The following is a 22,181-nucleotide window of genomic DNA, read 5'->3' as shown; positions in this document are numbered from 1 at the left end:
TCTTGGTTTTCCCCATTTTTATGCCATCTTTCACATGCTGTCTCTTGCCCTGCAGTGTACATAGGCCCGTCGTGTCTCAAATTCTGTTCTGGCAGAGGACAGTGCACTCGGCATGGCTGCAGGTGAGCCTTTTAAAATTATACCGACACTTCTCTTTTTTTGGTACATACTTTATATGTTTAAGCCACAAATCATTTTAACCTAATATTTTTTCAGGGTTTTGAGGTCTTTGAAGACCAAAAGTAAGGTACTCCAAATGGAATTTAAGCATAAATAAAGTATTAAGTGTATTTTATAAATTGACATTAATGAATAAATTAATTTCTACTAAACTAAAATGTGAACAACTTTAGCATACCTCATGTAAATTTGTGAACAAATTTGAATTCCTTGTAGCTTGATGACTGCCTTTTCTGTATTTAGTACATTCTTTAATGTTATTTTCCCATAGACTTGTTCTAGTGTTTGTGAGTCATATTTTAATTCCTAACATACTCTGTAAAATGAATTTTGAAAATCAATCCTGACCCATAGACCTAATACTAAAGGAAACTGAGCAAGCCAGATTTAGAAGATTTGGTAAGAAAATTCATCTTTAAATATAACTTTGCAATTTTGCTTCCTTTTGAAAATCATTTGGGCCTTTAAAATGATGTATAAGGTATCTACACTAATAAAACAGAAAAATGGTAATTGGCATACAGCGATACCATTTTCATTGGCTAATCAGGGCTATATGCAAATTAACTGCCAACTATGATTGGCAGTTAACTGCCAACTAAGATTGGCAGTTAACTGCCAACAAGATGGCGGCTAATTAGCATATGTAGGCACAATGCAGGGAGGCGAAAGGGAAAGCAGGAAGAAGCCCCCTGCCACTGACAGTGATCTGAAACCCAGAGGGGAGCTAAGAGCTGGGGGGCAGGGCAAAGGCGGCCCTGGGGCTGCCTTTGCCCTGCCCCCCAGCCATGATCGGAGAATCAGGCGCCTTTGCCGCCCTGGCCAGTGATAGCAGGAAGTAGGGGTGGAGCCAGCGATGGGAGCTGGACACGGTCAAAGCTGGCAGTCCCAGGAGCTAGGGGTCCCTTGCCTGGGCCTTAAGCAAAGCTCACGATCGCGGCGCCCCCCGCTGCCACTGCAGGTCCCCGCTGCCCGGGCCAGACGCCTAGGCCAGAGGCGTTAGGCCTGGGCAGGGGCGGAGCCTGCAACCGCGGGGAGCTGGGGGTCCCCTGCCCAGGCCTGACACCTCTGCCGGAGGCCTCAGGCCTGGTCAAGGGGCCGATCCGGTGATTGGTGACCGGAGGGTGATGAGGGTCAACTCCTCTGGCCGAGGCATCAGGCCTGGGTTGGGGGCGGAGCCGGGGATTGAGGGGATATGATGGTCCCCTTGCCCAGGCCTGAAGCCTGGGTCAGAGGCGTCAGGCTTGGGCGGGGGGTGGAGCAAGCGATCAGAGGGAGATGGGGGTCCCGTGCCCAGGCATGATTCCTGGGCCAGAGGCCTCAGGCCTGGGTGGGGGCCAGAGCCAGTGATCGGGGGCAGATGGGGGTCCCCTGTCCAAGCCTGACACCTCTGGCGTCAGGCCTGGGCAAGGGGCCGATCAGGCGATCGGAGGGTGATGGGGGTCAACGCCTGAGGGCTCCCAGTATGTGAGAGGGGGCAGGCTGGGCTGAGGGACACTACCCCCACACACACACACCCAGTGCACGAATTTCATGCACCGGGCCCCTAGTATTACATAATGTTGAATATTAGTGTGAAATTATCTATATATATAAAATTCTAATATGCAAAGTGTCCCCTTGGGAGTTCGACCAACCAGGAATTTGAATGTTCGCTATGACATGTGCTGACCACCAGAGGGTGGCATGGAACAGAGGAAGGCCCCATCTGGCAGCTGACAGCTAGGGAAGGGAGGTCCCAGTCGGCAGCTGCTACGGACCCTACCCATGCACAAATTTCGTGCACTGGGCCTCTAGTACATAAATAATGTAATATCTAGGTACCACTAGATATTCCTATATTAATATTTAATTATAAGATATCCTAGAAATCCCTAAAACCACAGACAATCTTTGTTACACAGATAAGTTTTCAACAAAAGATTATCTAGTCTGTTTTTCTTTTCTTGTCCTCCAAACAAAGAGTAATTAATTATCCAATTACTTCATTACTAATGAACTCATAAAAGACCTTTGGACCTATTTGTGAATTATATGTCTGAGGCAAGACACTTGCCAGTACTGAGATTAGAGTATATAGTATCAGGTTAACTTTTTAACTACATATCAATGAATTTAATTAACAGAGACCTCATTCTGCACAATGGAAATGTTTTATAAAGTATGTAAAGAATTGAAAAATTCCTATTCATATTTCAAAACATAATTTGCATCTCTTTGCTTTTTCATAAAACCACCAACTCCCACTCAGAAACACTGACTCATTAGATCTATGAAATACTGACTGGTATTTTCTTCAAGTTGTTATCTTTATCCGTTTTCCATACCAGGCCATCCTCTGCTTTAAGACATTTTAACTAAAATTAACACAAGGAGACCAGACATTTTAGTAATTCCTGAAGTTGTCCTGAAAAGTTTTGCAAACAAATTACCTAAAAGTACAGCTGCTTTTATTAATAAAAATAGAAAGTGCTATTTCTAAAAGACCTATCTATAATTACAATAGTTATGCTTCATACTTCATTTATTGTATACAATATCCTTGTTAACATTCAATAGTTTTATTATAGCAACCATCTGTGTTACCCATGATGGATGGAAACAAAAATCCAAATGGCAGTTTTATGTCTTTGGGCATCATTCTCTTTTGACACTATACATTATACCAAGTAATCATAGCCTTCACCTCCTCAAGTTTCACAGAATGTTTTCATGAGTTGGAACTTTGGGGGGGGGGGGTTGTATTTCTGACAATGTTTTATGTAATATTCATTGGCTTTGTGCACTTGTGGCTGAGCTAAAGGTTTGGCCACTACATCCTTTTCCAGCAATATGTGCCTTGTCAAGTTTGAGCAAAATTGCAGGGAAAAGAAATTCATATTCACCCAGCCAGCATAGCTCAGTGGTTGAGTGTTAGGGTCATGGTTCAATTCCCAGTCAGGGCACATGCCTGGGTCGCAGGCTCCGTCTGCACTGTTGGCCATGCAGGAGGCAGTCGATCAATGATTTTCTCTTATCATTGATGTTTCTATCTCTCTTTCTCTCTCCCTTCCTCTCTGAAATCAATAAAAATATATTTTTAAGTGAATTCATATCCAATACCACTAATTTCCTTTAAACAGATCCTTGAATTTGGGGTCTCTGCAGCTCTGTGTCTCCCCAGATTGCTCCCCTCATCACTACCATTATTTGCTACCAGGATTCCACCTCTCTTGTTTCTTAACACTTTCTTGCCTGTGTATAATACCTGGGCCTATGTATCTAAACTGACAACTCACTATCCTGATAAGCCCACCCCTGTTAGAGATGTTAAAGATGCAAATAAGAAGGACAGAGAGCTTAGATACCTTTCTACACATGTGTCAGCCATGTATCTTACCAGGGAATATTGCACTTGAGGTTGGGTAGATGAACCAATAGGGGGCATCTTTGGAGTCAGGAGAGCTTCGGGTCACTCCTGAAATCACCTGTGTGTGCTACCCTATTGTTTGGCTGCAAAACAAAGGCCACAGAGGTATTTAAATATCTGAGTGGAATTCTAATCAGCATCCTATCCCAAGTGTGTAACTTTTGACTAAAAGTATACTTTCAAAACCAGAACATGGGAACTGACTCCCCTGTAAGTCATCTCTAAATGCTCACCAATTTCTCCCAGTCACTGGTCCTAAGAAGACACATTTAAGACCCACAAAGATGCATTTGTCCTGAGATGCACTCTGGCAGTAGTCTTGTTGGGACCACTGATTCCATTTTGTGGCCATATTCAGTTTCCCAGTGTTAAAATGTATCCTCCTGAGGTAATTTTTAAGTCCTTCTTAGACACTACTTGGCTATTCAGAGTCTGACTTAAGTCAATGAGGTAACATGTGTAAGAAGCAAACTGTGGGAGGCTCATTTACATGCTCTGCAAAATACTGTTTTCCTTTCCCACTCCCATCTCTAATGCCAAGACCACCCTCAAGCTTCAGTTTATGGCAGTTCTTGGCATGTTAGGGCCCAACTTCTTTGATACTATGATGATTGCTATAAACTTTCTCCCTCTGAATATCCAGTGCACATCAAAGTTGGCATTTGATGTCAGCATGTTCATACATTCCTTGGACCTCTCTGAGGCCAGCGTGGATCCCAGTTTCAGAGCTAGTGGTAACAAACAAACAGCCTTCTGAATTAAATCATAATATCCCTTCACTGGTACACTTGCTTTATAAAAGGCTTGTTTCAGACTCTAGGAAGTTTTGAATGCTTTCATGAGAACCCCATGCCACCCCAAAAGACACCAATTTAATTTTGTAATGGGATGGCTACATAGCAAATATAGTAAGAAAGAAGTAATAAATAAAAATAAAGGATTTGAAACTAATTCCTGATAAGTAAATTTCTTTAAATATAAGAAGGTTCTGAATTCAGTTGTTGAGCCTTCTGGGACGAGTTTTTTCACTGGTAAAAGGTGCAGGGAGTCCCATACATATTCTAGTCAGCTAACATAAACAGTGTATTCTTACATGGCAGCAGGCAGGTTGTTGTGGGTTTTTTTCCTTCTTTTCCTTGAAGCACTACTAATTTGGGATTCCACTGAGAGGCAACACAGTTCTGCGAAGGACATCTATCTAGGTCAAGGGTGTAAGTATTTCCTTTAAAATGCCCATCTAAGTTTGAAATAGTTGATACATTTATTTCCAATCTTTTTCAAATAATTACGGTCACAAATATAACATGTATGTTTACACTTGTTCTTAAAGGAAATTTATTCTAGATACTTTATATAAGTATTTTATTTATGTTGTTTCTTTTACAAGTTAAGTGAACGTAATTATAGATAAAAGTATATACCTTTGACAAAGATTTTAAATTGTAAATGTGCAAAAACATAAATCTATTTGGAGATGAATTGCTGGCATTGGTCAAAGGTGAGTGCTGAGTGATTGTTTTAAGTCATAAGCTCTTTACAGCAGAGCTATGCAAAGTGTGTGTTCTTCTGTAATATTCACAGTCTGCCCTTACCACGTCTTCTGATTCAGAATTCTCCAGTCTGATGAGCCTTGCCTACCATTCAATCCAATTCTGGCCTCTGGACTTCCTCCTCCCCAGGGAAGATTCAGGAAACTCTGAAAGGACCAACAGTTTAAGATTTCATTTCATGGGCTCTCTTTCAGGTGTGACCCTGGATTTTCTGGCCCAGCTTGCGAGATGGCATCGCAGACATTCCCAATGTTCATTTCTGAAAGCTTCGGCAGTTCCAGGCTCTCCTCTTACCATAACTTTTACTCTATCCGTGGTGCTGAAGTCAGCTTTGGCTGTGGTGTCCTGGCCAGTGGTAAGGCCCTGGTTTTCAACAAAGATGGGAGACGTCAGCTAATTACATCTTTCCTTGACAGCTCACAATCCAGGTGAGTGAAGGCAGGGTGGAATACATACTGAAACCAGGTAATAATGTTTGAACTTAGATCTATTAATTTTCTATTTTTTATTTCTTATTTTTGCTAATATGTACATATTCTCATTTAAAACCAGCATGAGAGGGAGTTTATATAGGTTTAATTTGTCCTCATTTTAAATAAACTAAAAAGCTCACTGATGACTTTACGATACTAATGACTGACTAGAGTTTAAAAAATATGAAATGTTGGCATCAAAACTGTGTTCTCAAGCCAAGGACTAGTTAATTATTTATGTAGTTTTATTTACTTGACAGCTTGCAGAGGCTGATGAGATTTACATTGCCCTTCCCCCAGTGCTCCATAAATAATGCAGTAAAGGAATGATTGGCATTTTAAGTGTACATACACAAGTCATAGGATACAGATATGTATAAATATAGAGTTACATTTGTATGTATCTGTATATAAAACAGGTGCATGGACCTTATCTTCTACACATATTCATACATCTCACAGTGAAATTATATTTTATAAAAGAGGGATGAGTGGAAATCTACAGCTTTGGGGTAGTTCATTTAAATGTGTCTGAAATTCTTTAAAAACCAAGATGAGCATTATGATTGAAAATGCTTGTGCACACACTAATTATAGACAATTCATGTCTAGGTTTCTGCAGTTCACATTGAGGCTGGGGAGCAAGTCTGTTCTGAGCACATGCAAAGCCCCGGACCAGCCCGGAGAAGGAGTTTTATTGCATTATTCTTATGATAATGGGATAACTTGGAAACTCTTGGAGCACTACTCATATCTCAACTATCATGAGCCCAGGTATGTTGCAAATCATTTGGAAAAAATCGTTAGAGAAATAGCTCCTTTCTGAGGAAGTCTTCATTCAAATGGTGTAAGATTCCAGATATTTTTCCACTGCAAGATGGTGAGGACAAAGATTGATGAATCTTGTAATGAAAAATTAGCAAGTCACATTCTTCTAACCCAATAAAATTGGAGAAATTTATTCTCAAATTTTGAAATGTGCATATAAGAGAAATAATTTGATGCCTAGGAAAGAGAAAAATACTATTTTTCTCATTTAACTATAGTGCTAACTATTAAATATTATTTTAATATAATACTGAATTATAAATGCTGTTGATGAATATTTGATAGCAATATAATATAGCATCTAATAATAAATCATATGAAATAATAACTCAAAAAACATGATAGTCAATAAATTTTATATTATAATTAAGACATGAATGTAATTAACTTTTTCTAGCATGTATAGAGTCCCTAGTAAAGGTGGAGTGTGAGAATATAACTAAAGTCCCTTCTTCATGCTCCTTCTATTTTTCTTTAGCTTATGTATTTCACAATCTATAGTCACAGTTGTGAGACTTAAGTTTCACTTAAAGCAGAGTAGTAACCACTGTAAGTGGTATAATTTCAGAGACGTTCAAGTCATCTTCACTCTTTTCAGAATATTTATTAATCTGCTCACTGAAATTCCTTTAAAATATCAGGAAAAGAGGAGAATGGGAAAGGGAAAATACCATTGGAGGAGGTTAACACTGTGGCTTACGTTCCCAGTGGGATACAAAGAACTGACTCCTAGAGGTCCATGCAGATCATGGGGAGATGTGAAAAAGACTGAGGCTGTGGGCACTGAGGTTTGTGTGGGCACCATGGTGACTGGCAGGGGCACTGATAATAGACAACATACTTGAGCATTTTTTAAAAATGTATTTTTATTGATTTCAGAGAGGAAGAGGGAGAGAGAGATAGAAACATCAATGATGAGAGAGAATCATTGATCAGCTGCTTCCTGCATGCCCCCCATTGAGGGATCAAGCCCACAACCTGGGCATGTGTCCTGACCGGGAATCGAACAGTAACTCCAGGTTCATAGGTTGAAACCTAACCACTGAGCCATGCTGGCTGGGCAAACCTGAGCATTTTTCATAGGGCTGTTTCCAGAATTAAGTATTTGCAAATTGATGAGAACTTTTATTTTCATGGAAAATAATGTAGCATGTAACAGAGATTGTAGTTAATAACTATTAGGAGTTATAAACACTATATAAAATTTTAAGAACATACCAGATGTATTGGATATTTTCCTTTAAAGATAAATGTAAGGCTAAACTCAACTTTCTCACTCAGTAGACACATATGAATACTAAAGTAATGTTTCATAGGCTCTCCATAGTGAACATTAAAAGAAAATTTAAAATCAAGGTGATAATCATAATAATGATGAAAACATGAAGAAAATGTCACCACCCTAAGTTAACGTGGCCTAAAGCACAATTTTTTCTAATGAGGATGGACAGCTCCAAAATTCAGTAATCTATCTGTATCATGAAATTTAATTAATCCTTGTTGATATGAAAAATAATTATACATTTAATGTGCTATTGCAAAGGTGCATTTAATCTTGCCTGCCATTTGACAGCAGCATTTTTCTTCTAAGCAGGATCAAGGTGGCTCTTCAGCATTAGGTATGTGCATAGCTTGAAAGATTAAGATCAGAGTGGAGATTTTATTTCAAGAAGAGGGGAGAACACGTTCATTTTCTATATATGTACCTCTGTCTGAGACTCTTCTTCCCTCCCCCTCTCTCTTACAAATATTAATAAAAGGTGATTGACAGAAGTAGAATTTGATATATTCTAAATGCTAAATTATATCTTATATAATAAATAATACAAACCATGTAAATTCTTCACAGGAAAGTTAAATATATCTTGATGCTGTTAGCTATGGCTGTATTTTCTTCAGCATAACCTGCTGCCTGTAATTGCTCTGAATTGCATATTGTTCCTTTCTGTCATGGTTGTTTGAAAATGAAGTATGATCTATAAATTAGATATGTTAATTGGCTAACCATTATTACTCCTAGCCAATTTCTAATAATTTGCTTGCCTATGATTCATTCAATAAATGAAAGACCTCTATATGCTTGTTATTTATAAAATTGAAAGTCTGTGAATATATTTTAGTTAATGTTTTAATTCAAACTGATTAGGATGTCTTGTGAAATAATTGGTATTTTTATTAATGTAAAGCTTCGTATCACTGATGAGACTAAAATTATTCTATATGTTTCTTTTCTTATTCTATATTTTTCTTAATTGTGGGGCTTGTTCTTATGTTCTAAAATTATTATGAAGCCTAATCTTATTTTATGTTGATTATTGTATTTGATTATAAGAAATATATGAACTTAGCATCTACTTTAAAAAGGAAGATTGATACAGAAAGTCAACCTAAGTCCCTGGGCTCTCTTCTAGGAATTCTAATCAAATGGTTCTACAGCTGTTCTAACCAGCCCTGTAATATGCATAGCGTGGTGAAAGCAATCTGCCACCCTACCCCAAGACGTGAAGTAAAGATTGAGAGCACAGGCTCTGGAGCCAGGCTGCCCAGGTCTAGATCATGGCATTGTTACTTGAAAGCTGCCTCTGTATTCAAATATCTGTTAGGGTACGCTGATAATAGTAGCTCATTCTCGCAGCAAGAATTTAAGTCCTTATGTCAGGTACTGTTCTAGGTGCTAGGACACAATAGTGAAAAACTGACTCTGCCATAGGATACCATTCCAATTTCATAGCTGAAGGTGCTGAAGCACATAGAAGTTTAGTACCTCCCCAAGAGTCTGGGTACAGACCATGGCCTTAATATCTCTGCCAGGGAAAATATTGGTCATTTTATTACATTATCATATCTCTCTATATAAAAGCCTAAGCGACCGTTATGACCAAACCACCAGAATGACCAGTCAACCAGTCGTTATGATGTGCACTGACCATCACGGGGGCAGACGCTCAACGCAGGAGCTGCCCCTTGGTGGTCAGTGCACTCCCACAGCCAACCTTCTGCGGCTGCCCAACCTCCCGCAGTCCCTTCGCCCCCCTCGCCCCCCCCCCTCCGGCCGGCCAGCTGGACAACTTCTGCGGTCCCTCCCCCGAGCCCTCCAACCTCCCATGGCCCCTCCCTTCAGCCGGCCAACCTCCTGCAGCCCCGATTGGGACTGGATGAGATGGCCCCAGTCGATCCCCGATCACCGGCCAGGCCAAGGAACCCCACCTGTGCACAAATTCATGCATCAGGCCTCTAGTACATAAATATGCACTTTATTTTCCAATAAAGTTTCCTGAGAAATTCTACTTTTCAGTTGTTATTTTTTAAAATTATATTTATTTTCATCAGAGAGAATAGCAATTATTTCTAAAATTATTAATATAACGTAAAATTATTTTTTAATAATTGCTAATCAAATTAAATTATTCAATTAAATCATATTTTTCACTATTGAGCCAGTCCAATATAGTTTTGATTTATTTTTTGTTATATTAATATTAATAATGTATTTATTTAATATTTAATAAACAAATGAATATTTAGAAAAATTAAGGTGAAAATTACTAAAATCCTTAGCTAAAATTTACTCTTTTCCTCTAACAAATTCACATTGGTGAAAAACAATTCAGCAGACTGTGGGAAGTACTTAAAAACCATAAACATATTATAGCTATGTGTTTTAGCCTGTTTAATTTATATTCCTGTATTTGAATATTGATTTTTCATTATTTAAAAAGTATGTTTTCTAACATTTCAAAAAGTTCTACCAGTTTCTTACTAGTAGTTTATGTAATCAGTGATGATAGTCATGTTATTCTATCCATATTTCCATGTACAAGTTATTTAAAGAGACTATAGATACTTTTTAATAACTTTTAATGCGTAAAACATTACATTTCCAATATGTGATTTAAAGTTTCTTAATGCAATAACTGAAGATAACATCATGCAAATATTAAAATCAATCTAATTTCTTAGTAAACCACACAGACGTTAAAATTTTTTAATAATTTATTTCTAAGTTATCCAACTGGTCACTGCCTTGCGAGTTTTCCTTTGCTCCCTAAAGAAAGACCCAGTTCCTTCACTGTGCGTTTACTGCAAACACGTCTCCTGGTGTTTAATTGCACGTTGATGGAGACAAACGTTCCATTTGCCATTTGCTTCACATCTCACCTTGTGTGTGCGTGTGAGCAGCATGGTACTGTGATTTATGGAGCTTTCAAGCAGATGTCATTGCAGTGACAATTAATGTATGGTTCCTGCTGCTGTGTACAATAATTGCTCCTGGAAATTAGATATTATTCTTAATTTTCTTCTCCATTTGTCAGGTAAAGGTTTGTTGTCATAGCCACCATGACACAGCAAGTGACCTTGCACACTATGCTACCCTCATGGGAATAAGGAAGTGCCATGGTTCAACCAGCCCCAAACTCTAATGCGTGTAACAAGCTGCCATAGATCCGTTAGCAGACTGAGACGCATCCTGCCACTTTGAGAACTGTGGTTTACTGACTTAGCTTTTCTGAGATCAGATGAGTGAAACAAAAGTCAATTTTTTTAGATTTTTAAAAGTGTTTAGAAGATTTTGTTGGAGTCAGACAGGAAAATTGGAAATTTCAGAAGAATGTGTGTAATAGTGGAAGAAATTTTTTTTAAAATACTATACAGCAGAAAAAAAAAAGAATCCTGCTATAAATGTTTGTATTTTAACATGTCAAAGTAATATACATTTTTTACTTTTTTCTCCTTTAGAATAATCTCCGTAGAATTACCAGATGATGCAAGACAGTTTGGAATTCAGTTCAGATGGTGGCAACCGTATCATTCTTCCCAAGGAGAAGATGTATGGGCTATTGATGAGATTATCATGACATCTGTCCTATTCAACAGCATTAGTCTTGACTTTACCAATCTTGTGGAGGTCACTCAGTCTCTGGGATTCTACCTGGGAAATGTTCAGCCATACTGTGGCCATGACTGGACCCTGTGGTAAGAACTTCATCTTTGTTCTTGTTGTTACAATTTGCACTGAGGATTAGAACACAAGGAGGATCTTCCAATGCAGCTAGCACTTAGTCATTTGTTGGCAAATATTTACTGGACGTGAACCATTTGAAAGTCGTTATTATGTCTACAAGTAGGCTGTCTTTAGAAGGAGGACCCAAAAAACCTGATAGGTTTAAATAAATACAAAATTTCACCATATTTATTCACCTCATTTTCATTTACCACCATTACATATAAAATCTTTCCTCAATAAGTGTTAATAACTAAAGTGAATAACATATCCTCCCTTCATGGAGACCCTCCATAATCATAGTGAAAGGTGAAATCACTCTAATGCTATTTTAATAAAACAATAATCAGTTCTATTTCCATGCTTTCATCAAGTCCAAGAAGATTTTCCATCTTATTTGTTAATGTGGATCTTCTTTTTAATCCATTTTATCAGCTATATTAACTCATATGGTTTATATCAGTGGGGTTTCAAGATTGTGGTATGTCTTAGTCAAGATACCTTACATTCTTCGATATCTCCCCCATGGTCATATGCAAACTTAATTGTACATTAATTAAACTTAATTATACATTAAGCAGTAAATAAATAATTTAAGACTATGATTAGAACTTCAAGAATCGTAATAGGATGACACAGCAGTGATTAATTAGACAAGGGTTGGCTGTTCTAAATAGAGAGGAGGAAGCTATGTTCGTATACTAGTAGTTCAAATAGTGGGTATGATACATTCCATGTATTAGAAAGTGGAAGAACTAGGAAGCGCCACACACTGAATATCTGAAGGAAGAGCAGTCCAACTACGGGAAACTCTGTGGTTAAAGTCTCCAGAACAAGAGTGGCCATGGCATGTTTGAGGATCAGGAAGGACGCCAATGGTGATGGAGCCCAGGGAGCGAATGTGAGGAGTAAAAGCCAAGAGATGTGCATAGGCCAGGTCACGTTGGGCCTTCTACGCCCAGAAATCCTGGATTAAAACTCAAGTCTGCTTAATTCCAAAACCCATAGCCTTCACCACTATGCACTCTGCCCCCTCCTCTCTCTCTCTCTCTCTCTCTCTCTCTCTCTCTCTCTCTCTCTCTGTCTCGGTTTCTTTAGGGCTTTAAACATGATTGAGGAAGAATTTTCTCAGAGACTTTTACTTTCTATTGAGTCATGGTCGAACCAATTTAATTTCTCCAGATGAAGCTTGCCGAAAGCTATTCACCACAGTGGTCTCCAGAGAGCATATCATAAGTAACCCATCAGTGACCTTATCATAATTAGAGGTAAATTTTACACACCATTGCACAGAAAATTACCTTTGATGGGAATTGTGTAGGGACAGTCCCATCTCGCACACAGCAGGCTAAAAGTCTAGCATCAGAATGACAGCTAATGGAATGGAAGTACAGCTGATCACTTCTGCCGCAAGCACTGTCAAACTAGATACAATGAAATTTCTAAGCAGCAAAACATGAAAAGCGACTGTGTTTTCTCTAGTTGATAACCTCAGCTGCTTGTTTTCATGGATATTCTTTTTTTAATCCTGGAGCCTTCAAAAAAAATAAAGAGGTGAAGCAAACGACATACAAATATATAAACCAAAATGAGGTTTTTGGAATTTTATGATTTTGAAATTTTAAATTGATCTGAATGAACTGTAATCAAATTGGTCATATACCGTAAACTATATCCCCCAAGATTATATAGTTGTTTTTTCCACCACTTTTAATACAACAAAGAGTCATATCAGGAATGCAAGTCCTGTATCATGTTTATTTTCAGAAGTAGTTAACATCAGCTTAAATAAACTCCGAAGTTGCTGAGCATTTGAATTTAACTCTTGGGTTGAATGCATGATAATAGCAGTTTAATTTCTATGCTTTGATCAGTCCCTAAGAACAATATCCTTTCACACAAGTCTGATGAATATTCTTAACCCACCACTTCTTTAATTGGTGGAGATACATTTACTTTGTGAAAGTACAATCACAATAATTATAGAAAACCATAAGAAAATATAAATAAGTGTACAATCCCCATGGGTACCTTGAGCAGCACAATAGGAGTTTTATTAACAACCACATGTGAGCAATCAGATTTGACTTTCTGATCTTCTCTGAAATGAACAGGAATTGTCCTAGTTAAGAAACAACAGAGAGTATACTCTGGCGGTGACAATGAGACTAGAGAAAGACATTAACCACTTTAACGAGGACATGAAAAATGCTTGCTGCTTATTAAAATGAAACAACATGGAAGACCTCAAACTGTTCCCATTTTCTTAGCCAATGAATCAGAATAAAGCCCCTTTTAATGACACTGTTTTCTCTCTACTACTGTTGGGGAACATATTGTCCAAGTTCAATGTGAACTCACTTTGCTACACTATTAAAATTCAAATGATGGTGTTGACCAACTATTTATCATAACCTCCTAGCCCTAAAACAAGTTATTTTTTAATGGAGCATATTATCTTATTAAGAAAAAATTCTTTGAACATGTTAATAAATTAGTGGTCTGTGCCCTTCAATAACCTTGTTTCTCTCAAGAGAAATTTTGAAATGTATACATGTCTCCTACAGATAGCTGGTGTTAAATTAATTATTGTTGGCTTTTCCCAGCTGTGAGTTCATTTGGTTCTCATTTTCTAACTCATGATTCTCCGTGAGCATGGATTGTTGTTACTGAGAATATTCTCCAGGGAAAACTTGTACAATTACTTTTTCATTAGAAGCACCACAGTCAATATGCTATAAATCACTTTACAATGTATCATCTTGGAGCATGTTTTTCTGTGGAGAAATGAATTGCTTTTAAATATTTGTAGTACTTTCCTTCCATACACAGTAACTGAAATCAGAACCTCTACTTTAAAATCTCTTACATATATTTTAAGATCACTAAGGGAATACTTTTAATTGATATTTATTAAAGATTATCTGACTAATACTATTAGTGGTAATACCAAGGGACATTTGCATTCCTCTGTCCTATCTAATAGACTAGCTAGGTACAGTTATTGTATTATGTAAGGTTTTTATTTTAAAATGTGTACAACTGTGACAGATGGTTGTTTTAGCATATTAGTATTTGCAGTTGGTTTTAGTACAAGAGATAAAGAGTTTTCCAGATAAGCCAATGCTAAAGGATTTCAACACTACTAGTAGGACTTTACAAGAAATGTTAAAGGCAGTTTTCAAGTTGAAAAATAGGGCACTAGTTAGTAATAGGAAAACATATGAGAGTATACATCTCACTGGTAAAGGTAAATTTTAGTTAAATTCGGAATACTCTAATATTGTAATGGTGGTGGATAAACCACTTAAAAATATAGCATGAAGGTTAAAAAGACAAAAGTATTAAAACAACTATAACTAAAATAATTTGTTAATAGATATACAGGATAAAATGTTAATTGTGACATCAAAATCATAAAATGTCAGGGGTAGTAAAAATATAGAACTTTAGTATACATTCAAACTTAAGTTCTTATCGGCTTAAAATAGAGCACTGTAATTATAAGCCTCCGGGTAAGCACAAAGCAAAAACTTACAGTAGATAGAAAAATTATAAAGAGAAAGGAACCTAAGCACACCACTACGGAAAATCATCAAATCACAAAGGAAATGAGCAAGCGGAGACGACAGGAAAAAAAGAATTACAAAACAGCCAGAAAAACTGTTAACAAAATGGCAATAGTTAGTCCATACCTATCAAAAAATTACTTTAAATGTAAATGGACTGAATTTTCCAATTAAAAGACATAGATTGGCTGAATAGAGTAAAATAAAATAAAATAAATAAAATAAAAACCCAACCATATGCTGCCTACGATAGACTCACTTCAGCTTTAAGAACACACTCAGACTGAAAGTAAAGGTGTGGAAAAAGATATTCTACTCAAATGCAAGCCCAAAGAAAGGGTAGCTGTACTTATATCAGACAAAATAGTATTTCAGCCAAAAACTGTAGTAAGACACAGAGATCATTGCATAATGATAAAGAGGGCAATTCAACGAGAGGATATAACATTTACAAATATCTATGCACCCAATATAGGAGCACCTAAATATATAAAACGCACCTGAAAGGAGAGATAGACAGAAATACAATATTAATACCTCACTTCCAATAATGGATAGATCATCCTAGTAGAATATAAGTAAGGAAATATTGCACTTAAGCAACATGTTCAACCAGATGAACTGAACAGGTGTTATAGAGCATTCCATCCAAAAGCAGCAGAACATATTATTCTCAAGTGCACATGGAACATTCTCCAGGATAGATCATATTTTAGGCCATAAAACAAGTCTTAGTAAATTTAAGAGGGTGGAAATCAAGCAACTTTTGCAACCATGATAGTACAAAACTAGAAATCATTACAAGAAGAAAACTAGAGAATTTTCAAACATGTGGAGATTAAACAGCATGCTACTGAACAACCAATGGGTCAAGAAAAGCAAAAGAGAAATCAGAAATATCTTCAGACAAATAAAAATGGAAATACAACATGATAGTGGAAATCCAACAAACATATGGGATGCAGCCAAAGCAGTTCCAAGAGAGAAGTTCATAATGATAAATGCCTATATTAATACACCAGAAAGATCTCAATAAAAAGCTTTTGCACAGCAAAGGAAACCATCAACAAAACAACAAGAAAGCCCACTGCATGGGAGAACATATTTGCCAATGTTATCACCGATAAGGGTTTAATCTCCAACATTTATAGGGAACTCATAAAACTTAACAAAAGGAAGATAAACAACCCAATCAAAAGATGAGCAACAGATCTAAATAGATACTTTTTGAAAGAAAACAGAAGAAAGGCCAGAAGACATATGAAAACATGCCTAAAGTCACTAAACATCGAAGAGATGCAAATCAAAATGACAATGCGGTACCATCTCACACCTGTCAGAATGGCTATCATCAACAAATCAACAAACGACAAGTGATGGCAAGGATGTGGAGAAAAAAGGAACCCTCGTGCACTGCTGGTGGGAATGCAGACTGGTGCAGCCACTGTGGAGAACAGTATGGAGTTTCCTCAAAAAACTAAAAACAGAACTCCCATTTGACCCATGGATCCCACTTCTAAGAATATATCCCAAGAAACTAGAAACACCGATTAGAAAGGATATATGCACCCCTATGTTCATAGCAGCACAATTCACCATAGCTAAGATTGGGAAACAGCCTGAGTGCCCATCAGTAGATGAGTGGATTAAAAAACTGTGGTACATTTACACAATGGAATGGTATGCTGCGGTAAAAAAGAAGGAATTCTTACCATTTGCAACAGCGTGGATGGAACTGGAGAGCATTATGCTAAGTGAAATAAGCCAGTCAGAGAAAGATAAATATCACATGATCTCACTCATTTATGGAATATAATGAACAACATAAACTGATTAACAAAAACAGATCCAGAGATGGAGAAGCATCGATCAGACCATCAAACCTCAGAGGGAAGGTAGGGGAGGGGGAGGGTATGGTGGAGAGATCAACCAATGGACTTATATGCAAGTATATAAGCCTAACCAATGGACACAGACAATGGGGGTGAGGGCATGAGTAGGGGGGATGGAGGGTAATGTGGGGATAAGGACACATATGTAATAACTTAATCAATAAAGAAATTTAAAAAAAGATCTCAAAACAACCAAGTTTTACACTTTAAGGAACTAGATAAAGAAGTATAAACTAAGCCCAAAGTTGGTAGAAGGAAGGAAATAACAAAGATCAGAGTGGAAATAAGTGAAATAAAGACAGAAAAAAAAATAATATAAAAGATCCATTAAACTAACAGCTGGTTTTATGAAAAGATAAACAAAATAGATAAACTTTTGCTAGACTTGCCAAGAAAAAAGAGGACACAAAATCAGAAATGAAAGAGGAGGCATTATAACTAATACCACAATAATGCAAAGGATCATGAGGCTACTATGAATAATTATATGCTAAAGAAAGTGAGTTGGGGTGAGCTGGCTCCCAAGAACCACTTCAACTGCTGTTTCACAGTAAGTGATCATTCTAGGCAGCTTAGCAGATAAATAATGTAAATATATTGAATGACAACCTGAAAAGTCACTATTATTTCCAACAACTATGAAAAGAGTATTTGCAGTATCTGGGCCTCCATAAAATTGGAAATTCAATTGAATATAACCCCAGATAGGTTGATAAAGGACTTTTTAAAATAAAGCCTATTTATTAGGCTCTTTCATCATGAGGATTTTATTACCTGAAATTTTTTTAGTCATTGGTAAACAAATTTATACACAACTATTTATTGATTGCACTATAGGCACTATTTGTGCCAGAGGTATAGCAGCTGGCATTAGGGATGAAGATAGAAAATTCCTTTGTAGAGGTTACATTCAAGAGGGGAATAACAATAAGCAAGAAAGCACGTGCATAATAATATTTCAGATGTTGGTAAGTGCTGTGAAGATAAGGGAGTGGAGTGTTGGGGGGCAGAAGTCAAGAGTGAGACTATTTTAGGTAAAATGGTGAAGGAAGCCCTCCTGGGAGGAGGCTTAAGAATAAAAACCAGAATAATGATAGACAACCATGGAAAAGTGTGCAAGAAAAGCACCGCAGGCAGAGAGAACAGCAAGAACAAAGGTGCTGAGGCAGGCAAGGAATAAGATTATATTAGGACTTTATTGAACAACATAAAGATTTTGGGTTTTATTCTAAGTGTTATGGGAACCCAGTAGGTAATTTGGAGCAGAGGAATAATATGATCATACTTACAGTCCAATGTAATTGTAGCTGCTGTGTAGAGAATAGACGGTGAGGGTAATAGGAGAAGCAGTGGAAGGAGCTCAGGTCAGAAACTAATAGTGCCATCAGCATGTGCTTACGATGGTGCTAGGAATGGGATGATGGCAGTGGAGAAATGGGCCACTTGAAGGTATATATTGGAGGACAAAGTCTTAAGAGCTGCCAAAGGAATGGATAAAATGGCTATGTTCCAAGACTAATATCCTGTTGATGTTCAGACAGTTAACTTTTGAGTCATTTATTTCTCCAAAGTTAGGTTTCCCTAAAAATTTTTGTTTGGACTAAGTAGCTCAGTGATAATACAGAAGTAAGAGAACATACCAGTAGACAAAGTAATAAGACAAATCTACATTTGATTATTTAGATTCATGATATGTCTGGCTTGATGAAACAAATACAATGAGCTGAAATAGTTACGCTTCTGTGGACAGCGGTCCACAAAATCTCCATGGTAGGCCCTCAGTCATCTGGCCCAGTTGGCCTCTCCTGCCTCCTCCCTTTCATGCAGTATACCCCAACCACATTCGTCTCCCTTTCTGCTACTCCAATAAGCCAGCCTCTTTCCTCTCTCAGTACCTTTGCATTAACTCTTCTTCTTCCCAGAAAGTTCTTTCATTGGCCATTTTGGGCATAGTGCTTCCATTTTGGACACCCTAAGCTTTCCAGGGGACTAGAAAAAGGTGCAAGGACTGGAAAAATGAATATTATCTCAAAAATGATAAGAAAATTTAAAAAATAAAATTAATAAATGATAATTAGATATTTATAAGACATATACATCAGCTCCATTCCTTGCAAAATTTATTCACAAAATTTTATGGTATTGGAAATAATTTTTGAGTGTGCTGAGGAATCACAGCCAAATATATATTACATGCATTACAAGGAGCCAGATAAAACTTAAAGACAAAATTGTAAAATCCACTTGAAAGTTTTTGCAACAAAAAGTACATATTTAATGTGGGAGAGGAGTGCATTTTAATATGTTATGATATATGAATGGATTTTCTAAAATGAAAAGTATCAAGGTCCCATAAATGTCTTTAAATGGCCCTGCTTGAGTATGTGCTAAATAATGAACTAGGCTGCACAAGGATCAGGTTTTTCTCTCTGACCTCACCTCCTCTCTCCATGCTAAACATTTTCAGTCAGGTCTATTGGGCTTGACTACATGGGCCAGTGTGTTCCTTTCTGAAAGGAAGTGAGGAGCAAGACAACAGGAGTATGTTGAAAAGCAAGTTGTAGTTAATGAAAAGTGTAAATGTGGATTGAGCAAGTTCACATCAACCAAAATTGATTCTGGAGTTACCGCGGATGCAACATAAGAGTGACAGGAGTAAGGAGGTTCTGGATCATCAAAAATCTGAGATGAGTTGAAATTATTAACAGAAACAACTAAAGCTCCTCTGATTCTTCTCCTCTCAAGTAACAGTTGGTGAAAAGGGACCCGGACAACGTCACTACTCGTACACCCCACAGGTTCCTGACGAGAGACTGGCAGGCCCACAGGAGTTGAAAGAAGTTATTTCCCCTGGGTCCTTAGACTCTCTGCTCTCTGACAGCAGGTCCCCTCTCTGTCCCTCTGACTGCCTTTCTCCCTTCTTCTCTCTTTGGTGACCACAGCAGACTGCTTTGTGCCAACTCCCCATTCACACTTTTACGCAGCAGAGATTTCCCTTTGTTTTAAAACACAGTTTACTCTAACTGCTAAACATTTCCTAAAAATGCTGTTAGGTGGACAAACGAAGACTCAATTGAAAATTGACAGAAATATTTGAAATAATCTCATCTTGCCAACAAATATGCATAACCCATGGACACAGATAATAGGGTGGTGAAGGCCTGGGGCCAGTGGGGGAGGGGTGGAGACAGGCTAGAAGAGGTCAGTGGGAGGAAAAAGGGGATATAGGTCATACTTTCAACAACATTTTTTAAAGTTATTGGAATTAGCTGCTTGCATCTAGACTTCAGGAGGATTGGGCTAGTTCCACAGGAGACAAAAGGTTGGTGGCAGCTGCAGATGGACCTGTGGACCCCTAATGAAAGATGGAGGAGACACTCTATGGCTCCTGGCAGAGTCTGGTCCACCCACCTCTCCCACAGTAATGCCCCTGTAGATGCATGTAAACTGCCCCTGTAGGTGCATGTAACCTCATTAGAAAGAGAAGACAGTGCTCATTTGTGGTCATGGCCATTGTGTACTAACAGCCTGATTCTCTAACTTAGGTGACAAATTACACCAAATTCTCCCTCCCATATGTGGGAGTTATCTGGCCCATTAGAGAAAACTGCTAAGTGCCCAATTTTATGAGTTTTGTTCGCAAAGAGGCTGCTTGCTGTAAAAGATGAATAAATAGCAGCCAAGCAGCTCGCCTTATGCTTTTTAATAACCTAAGAGTTTACCTAACTTAAGGTAAGATTGTAGTACTGACTTGAAGAACTGTAGAAAATGGAAATTAGAATGAAAAGCCCAAAGAAGATAAACTATGTACTTAAAATAAGAATAGTAAAGATAAGCAAAATAAAGCAGGTGCCAGGAACAAATGTATAAAAGGAGCCTGAAATAAATGCCAAATACTACATGTACTGCAAAATATCTTCGAATGCCAACTCAACAAAGTAAATAAGGACTTTTTAAATGACGTTGAATAAATACATGACAAAATCGATTATGTGCAGAAATTCCACATTTGCTTGAAGCTGTAGATTGAATGAAGAAAGTGAAAAGAGCTATAATAAAATTAATTTGGTATCTGGAAATTTCTTATGTAGAGAATTAGTTCAGTTGAGAAACTGGTTGAAAGAATATAGTAAGAAAGCCAAGAGGAAAATTAATTAATCAGCTTTTCATAGAACATGGTATGTTAAACCCACATGTTTTACTTACTGTCTCTCTGAAATCCCACTGAAGTAATCCAGGCATTGTAACATTACAGAGAAAATGCCATTCTTGGCATTTGAAACTTGAATGAGCTTCTGAAAGAAGTGGTGTTGGAGGAAATGTGTTGATGAGACTAGAATGAATGAAAGTTAAGTGGCTCCCTCACCCCTGGCCCCACTGAACTCTTTCAGACTGAAACTGGGGCTAGAGACCAGTAACAGGTGGTGTCGTGGTGCGTACATGTCCATAGGGAGATGAGAAGGCTCAGCCCTCCACACACTGACTGCCATAGAACATAGTGCAAGCGTGTTAGAATCACAAAGGGAAAATTACCCAATCATAATTCAGAGTGTGACCTTACTAGTAATGTTGTGGTTAAGTTCCTGATGGATCAAGCAAACCAAAAATAAGTGAGGACCTAGACAAATATATGGAGGTAATTGACAAAGGTGATTTAATAGATAAAGAAAAAAACATACACCCTACAGGTAAAATATATACATATTCCTTTCACTGTCCATTGGCCATTTTCAAACAAAAATGTGATTAGGAGCTAGGCTCAGAGGCAATCTCAATAGATACCAGTAAAACATGACATCAAGTAAAGGTCACGTATTCCACCACTGAAAATTTCTAAACTTGTGTTGGGGTCCAGGGGCTTACTGAAAACAATATATGACAACAAATTGGGAGTGGGGAGACATTTGCAACATATATGACAGGTTATATATCCCAATATGTGAAAAACTCTTACAAATAAGTAAGAAAAAGATAAATCTGAATTTAAAAAATGGGCCCAGTACATGAAAAGGCCACACACACACATACACACACACACACATACATACACATATACACACTACAAATAGCCAATAAACATGTATAGCATTTTGACTTCTTTAATAATCATAGAAATGTACAGTAAACGAGTATATGCGTAGAGTAGCTAAAATAAAAATGTTGTCAGTGTTCAGTATTGACAAATGGTAAGAATTGTCAGCTCAGTCATTATTAATGTTCTTGGTAAATGTAACTTGGTACAAGCTCTTTGGAGGGCAACTTGGCAATAAGTGTTAAT

General features: G+C 37.6%; 1 protein-coding gene across 1 annotated transcript in view; it reads left to right on the top strand.

Moving 5' to 3' along the window:
- RELN (reelin) overlaps positions 1-22,181 on the top strand; it is a 432,712-nt gene that overhangs the window by 286,788 nt on the left and 123,743 nt on the right. The window contains exons 17-20 of the mRNA XM_081101781.1: positions 56-122; positions 5,334-5,567; positions 6,225-6,386; positions 11,178-11,414. Coding sequence (XP_080957907.1) covers positions 56-122; positions 5,334-5,567; positions 6,225-6,386; positions 11,178-11,414 — 700 coding nt within the window. The remainder of the gene's footprint in view (positions 1-55; positions 123-5,333; positions 5,568-6,224; positions 6,387-11,177; positions 11,415-22,181) is intronic.

This window comes from Myotis nattereri, assembly GCF_964212035.1.
Source record: "Myotis nattereri genome assembly, chromosome: 11".
Lineage (NCBI taxonomy): Eukaryota > Metazoa > Chordata > Mammalia > Chiroptera > Vespertilionidae > Myotis > Myotis nattereri.
The sequence above is the reverse complement of the archived record's forward strand: the minus strand, read 5'-3'. Positions and strand labels throughout refer to the sequence as shown.